This window comes from Chanos chanos, chromosome 13 (assembly GCF_902362185.1).
Source record: "Chanos chanos chromosome 13, fChaCha1.1, whole genome shotgun sequence".
Classification (NCBI taxonomy): Eukaryota; Metazoa; Chordata; class Actinopteri; order Gonorynchiformes; family Chanidae; genus Chanos; species Chanos chanos.
This window is the reverse complement of record NC_044507.1, coordinates 13,665,590-13,672,043: the sequence shown is the minus strand read 5'-3', so window position 1 is coordinate 13,672,043 and position 6,454 is coordinate 13,665,590. Positions and strand designations below refer to the sequence as shown.

The following is a 6,454-nucleotide window of genomic DNA, read 5'->3' as shown; positions in this document are numbered from 1 at the left end:
GATGAGAGACGTTGTCTTCCGGAGGCCACGGGACGGGGGCACTGCGGCGTCTTCGTTTGCGGCGCGAGGAACCGAACTGGCGCGGGTGGACACCAGCAGGCGCTCGGGGTGGTCCTCGCTACGGCTGCGACGCAGACGGTTACGGCTGTGCTCGCTAAAACTTCTCCCCCTCAGTCGACTGAGGAGGCTCTGAGAGACCATCTCGTCAAAGCGCTGTCTGTGCTTCTTAGGGATGAAGATCCTGGTAAACATGACAGAGGAAAAAAAAAAAGAAAAGCAGGATTTCAAATCGAGAGGAAGATAGAGACAGAGAGAGAAGAATCTGTGGGTCCTCAGGTTCACTTGAGCCGCGAACTGAGAGAGTAAGCGCACAGTTGGGAGAGACCGCGCTCACTCACACACCCCAGCTTGAGAGGAGGAGGAAGGAGTGGAGAATTGTAAGTACAGTTAGAAGAAGAATGTCCATTCAAATAAAACAGGACAAACTGGAGTTTGTCTTTATCCGAGAGCTCTGAGAACGCTCCGCTACAACAGATGTCCTTCTTTTTTCTCTCTCTCTTTTTTTTTTTTAAATGTTCAATTTCTTTAAAACTGTTAAAAGGCCACAGAAGCAATCAAACAGGATTGAACAGATGGCAAAGTGTAGAAAAAATATTTTCTTAAATCCAACACACAAGTGAGCTGTCAACAGGATTTAAATGTTTGCAAGTGAATACTGCAATAGTCCTGTGGGAGAACGGTAGAAGAAGTGGAGAGAGAGAGAGAGAGAGAGAGAGAGAGAGAGAGAGAGAGAGAGAGAGAGAGAGAGAGAGAGAGAGAGAGAGAGGGAGATGCTGTCTGTATAAAGGATAACTCAAAAAAACCTGCTTCCCTTGCAATTCTTGCATTCTCATGAGACACAGAGACAGAGAAAGAGAGAGACAGAGAAGGAGAGAGAGAGATAAAGAGACACAGCTAGAGAGAGAGAGATGAAGAGACACAGCTAGAGAGAGAGAGCGAGAGAGCGAGAGAGAGAGAGAGAGCGAGAGAGCGAGAGAGAGAGAGAGAGAGAGAGAGAGAAGATGTGTTCCTTGACCCTCTAAAGAAATCAGCCCGTTGTTCCCTCTGCTCATTTTTCATTGTCTTCCTTGATAGCACTGGACCATTTCTCGTGATATATTTGTTAACACATTAAAGTCAATGCTTTATTCGGCTCTCGACACACATACACACATGCACACACATACACACACACACACACACACACACACACACAAACACACTAACTTAAAAATCTACCTTGCACATCATGTCATGTCATGTGACCCTCTGTCCTGTCCTGTTCTGTTTTGTTCTGTTCTATCTTGTAACTACTGTCTCTCAGTCATCTTGAATATGTCCTGAAATCCCAGACTGATGCACAGATTGGTACAGGGACTGAACAGACAATAACTTTTTTAATCTGTTCCACGGTATTATGAAGTTATGAGTTATTGGAAATGCATTTAACTTGTGCTTGTGCTATGAGAATCCTTGTGAATCTGTGTTACAGAGCCACTGGCTTTTCCCTTTGTGTGACACATGACACCTTTTTCCCATAAGAAGGGCTGCTGTGATGCATCATGGTCCTGGTTCGAGTTTACCCACAGGCATGAAATTCTTAACATTCTTTTTCAAACAGTACACAAGTAAATCACACACACAAACACACACACTCACACAGAGAAAGAGAGAGGAGGGAGACCGCCTCATCAACAGATAATATTTTCAAAGTGGGCTAACAGGTAAAATAAGATACAAAATGAGAACATTATTTGAGAGAAAAAAAAAAAACTCCCTGTGGAGAAAGAACAAACAGTGAGATAGATAATTACAGATATCTCTCATTCCTAAGTCTCCTGTATTCACAACAGGGGTGCCCTATTTTGGGCCCTATGAAAGAATATAATATTGCCCCCACAAACCTAATAACAGTGTTCTGTGAGGACCCCTCTGTCAGTGCTGGGTCCTTGGAATCGCCCTAAGTCTCCCCCCTTTTACGACGCCCCCAATTAACAATGCCTGCACTGTCCATCATCAACAGTTGTAGTGACCATAGAGATGCATGGTGCAGGACTTATGTATGGGAATTACCGGCACTAAAAGCATTTGGTATATCTGTTTGAAACACATTACATTCATATTGCGAGGGTGAGGGCAGTTAACTCTTTAAAATCCATGCTAACCTATAACTGAAACCAGGCTGTCAGTTAGCAGTCAACTAGCAGCCTTTTGGCTGAAGGAAAAATTCATCTATACCTGGCACCTGGCACTAAACCAGTCTGACAGCCAGAATACAGTGGGCTAACATGCACAGCCTGAGATCATGCTAAATCAGTGTGATGCCACAAACTGCTACAGCTCTCATTAAATCAAAACGTACAAAATCACAAACTTCTTAAATCGGAGGCTTACACAATGTTCCCTTCCTCTCTGAACACTGCTGTGCAGTCTACCCCCTAAGTAAGTACACCTCAATATGGGACTATAGTAAGTACAGTACACCTCAGTACGGTACTATAGTAAGAAGCTTGGAGAATAAATAGGAGTTCAGGAAGAGCTGTGATCTGTGACTTACTAATGGTGACTCAAGTTTGGTTACAGACAAAAGCCTGAGGTACATTTAGCTGGTTTTTAAGCTTCTTTAAATATACCTGTTTCATAACAGTGTGAGTAAGCATGGTTTTTTTAATATAGGAACGAGTAAAGCTCTGTCAAATGTAGAGTGGAAAAAATCCTGTCTCCTGAACATCACACATCTGAACAAACAGGTATGATGTGACACTGTGCTATTTGTGAACACAGACTGGCTGGTAGTGTGAAACAGATGGGATGTATCACAACAGATTCTGGAAAAAAAAAAAAAGACAACAACCCCCAGCCTGTTAAAGCAATTCTACTATACTTTGATCTGTATATTCAAATGTCATTCTGAAATACCCACGCCCAACAGCAAAGAACAATGATTCCATTCACTGACATGTCAACAAGCTTTTTGACTACTGGAGGAAATCAAGCAATTCAAAAATAACTCATTCACAGTCCTGGTCCACGCTAAATCAAAAATAACTTATCATCTAAAAATAAGTCCCTTTAACAGTAGTCTCCATGGAAACTAAATCATGAAGTCAGACAGTGGGAGACCCGGCTCATGTTTAAATTCTCGCAGTTTTATATGTCTATATTTACATAACACAGAGCAACATTGTGTGTCTTCAGATTACAAGGGCATGTCATCAGATTACTCTCTACTGCCACCCACTGGTTGCCACCCCTCTCACACACAGGAAAAATACATATTGGATGGGTTCAATTTTGATGAGTAAAGGGATGTTTACAACATTGTCTAGGTTGTCTACAAGACAGCATATCAAGGTTGTGTACAAGACAGTAAATCAAGGTTATATGTTTTCCCAAAGAACCAGATTTTCATCAGCCAAACTGGAGTGTAACAATCTCGGACCCCATAAACTGCACTCATCTAACATCTGGCCCTGTCAGTTCAGTGTTCTGGCCATACTTATACACACAGCACATCAGACTGACACACTCCAAATCATGCTAAGTTTCATCAGACAGCGCTTTAGGCCAGGAGCATCCACCTGTGTATCCAAAATGTCCACACGGAATATTCCAGTTCTAAAAAAGAAATAAAGGAATAAAGCTAGAAGAGTCAAAGCGCAGGTTAAAAAAAAAAGTGAAAATCGATTGGTTTTGTATGCTCCAAATAACATCCGAAAAGAGGTTTTTATGGCCCAATTTTCTGTTATTACTCTAAATTTGCCATTTGCAACATGTGGAAAGCACCCCCTGACCACAGCATGTTCCAAACTTTCTTTTAAGGGAACGCAAACTCAGATTATCCTGATATTTAACTTTCATATGGACTGAGATGCCCTCAATTAGAAGGAGGTCAAAGGAAGTCTAAAATTATCCAGGAGAAGGAGGGTTTTAGATCAAGGACACTTTACAAGAAGGAAAGGATGACGATGAAGATAAGTGTCTTATTAATCAGGAATCTCAATTATCTGTGAGACCTAATTATAGCCAGGAAAAACCTGAGATTATGCAAAATTAAAAATACCCTAGCAAATGCATTTCCTCTGCTTGTCATTCCTTTCTAATTTCAAAAGCTGTTGAAGACAGCATAGCAATTGCTTTGAGTATAATTACAGCCCTAGAAAAACTAAAGAGAAAAGAGTGCAGACTTACATAAACATTAAAGGAAAACTAAAGTAAAACTATGGTAACAGCTATTCAAAGAGATACATACTCAGAATTATTCTAAAATCAACATGGGATCCCGGTTTTTGTGGAGAGACTCTCGGTCAGCTTGAATTAATGCATTATACAAAGTAAGAAAGATGAGTGACCATTCTATAAAATACACTATTATTAAACACTGGGTGCTTTTTCAAGATCATAGTAAACAGAATTTCATAGCAGTAGCGTTGCTAGAAAAAAGAAAGTGTATGAAACTTAAAGCATCTTGATGCCTAAAGCTGCTAATAGAAGTAGAAGTAGACAGCATAACAGACAGCATGAAACAACTGTAAACTCTCTACAGCCCAGTGCCAGAACTATAGACAAGAAGCTTGCAGGTTCACCTTACCGAAAATGCCTAGAAAGGCTCCGGTCCCTCCCCATGCTTGTTCAGGATGACATTCAGCAGAAAGTAAGATGAATAGTGGTGCTTTGCATACACGCGTAGGTCCCCATGTAGCTTTAACAATTATTTATTCAGTAAAAAGCCAAGAGAGGAAAATTTGTGCGAGATCTATATCCAGTTGCATTGGCTAGCTGCAGGCTGCGTAGCTAGCACCAATCTAAAGGACAGGAAAGAGAAAGTTCTCAAAGTTCCTGTAGTGCATCTCACAACTTTACTTCAAAGGTACTGTCGGGTGGAATTAACTTTGACCTGGCTTGTTCCCTTTCTCCGCATCATCTTGTTTGAAGGAGCCAACATCCAGGTGTAAAGAGTTGTGTCCACATTGTTGTAAGTCAGTGTAGACTGTCACCCAGAATGGATTAGCATGAGGTGTTGCTTCCCACAGAGCTAGAGAGAAAGAAGAGGAAGAATTCGGATGGAGGGAGAGAGGAGAACGGAAGTCCCTTCGGAATTTCGCAAGCAGGTCAGCACGTGGGAGATCCGTCGAGAAATGAATGGCCAAGAGAGAGAGAGAGAGCTTAACGGACAGCTGTCAGAGAAAAATTCCAGGCCTTGTCCAGAAACAAGTGACGTATGTTCATCCACCAGAGTAGCATTGAAAGCTGCTCTTTGAGAGCACTGGTGCTAGAGCAACTGAGTTTGACTGATTGAAATCTCTAAACTCTAAACTACAAACAAACTCATCCATAACCTAACGGAGTTCCTCGGTTTTATCTCGGAAATCCTAGTCTTGTTATCTGCATTCCACTCACATTCCTCTCCGAAACTCCATGTGCTTTTAATTTGTTATGAGGATTTTGCAAAAAGTTCTAGTGCGTCATAAACCTGAGAGAGAATTTATTAAAAGAAGTAGGCTGTTTTAAAATAGGGTACATATCCGTAGGGAAAACTGTGCACATTGCTGGGGACAGAGCACACACAAGCTTCAAGTGCACTAGAGGGCACTCAGCATGCACTAATGGTGTCACATAAACCCAGACCGCTTAGACATGCAATAAGGCCATCAAAACCATCTGTTTTGAGAATAATACATAAACACTGTTCTCATTCAAAAAAACAGTCTATCGAGAGGTTTTCCTTGCATCTGATTAAAGACAACTCTCCAGAGAACAGCTTTAGATAGAACTACCCAAATAAACAGAGCGACATGAAAGGCAACAATGCTGCAGTAACAGTACTGACGAACAGACACAAATATTTATTATAGAACGTTCATTTTAGCTATGAAAGGAAGAAGTACATTCTGACAGCGGAGAGGTTAAACGTGGGGGGGGGGGGGGGGGGGGGGGGGGTGAAGAGAGTGAATCTAGGTATTTAGAGCAGGCTGTTCTACTTTTCAGTTTACTTTCAACAAGAGGTAAGACAGGAACTGTGAGAGATTCCTCAGGTGATCTACTTCTTTAAGTTTCGTAGCAACATTTATCTTCATAATACTATGTCATGCCACTTTTATTGCCTTCCTCAGAAGGCACATATCCACAGATATGAACAGTTTAAAACATACCACGAGCTTTTTATATGAGAGAGTTTCTTCTTGTCGCTAGGGGTTACCATTAAAAGCACTCCATTAGCACAGTTCTGCAAGGGCTTGTCCATTTAAGATACCAGTTCCCTTCTTAATGAATTTAATCAGAAACTATTAAAATCCAAAGACAGATAGCAAATGAATATTGTTGTTAATATTCCCAGGGGTCTGAGGCATCTATTGCCAGAGTAAATATGTCCATAAAATGCCAGGTCCTCAGAAAATGGCTGAACTCATTTATC

At 41.4% G+C, this 6,454-nt stretch overlaps 1 protein-coding gene across 1 annotated transcript in view; it reads right to left on the bottom strand.

The window, feature by feature from the left end:
- The window catches only part of grid2ipa (glutamate receptor, ionotropic, delta 2 (Grid2) interacting protein, a), an 18,199-nt gene extending 13,534 nt beyond the window's left edge, over positions 1-4,665 (bottom strand). Inside the window, exons 1-2 of the mRNA XM_030790823.1 lie at positions 4,631-4,665; positions 1-241 (exon numbers count right to left, since the gene is read on the bottom strand). The exon at positions 1-241 is cut by the window's left edge and continues 32 nt beyond it. Of these exons, the coding sequence (XP_030646683.1) occupies positions 1-241; positions 4,631-4,665 (276 nt within the window). The remainder of the gene's footprint in view (positions 242-4,630) is intronic.
- Between the last annotated feature and the right edge of the window lie 1,789 nt (positions 4,666-6,454).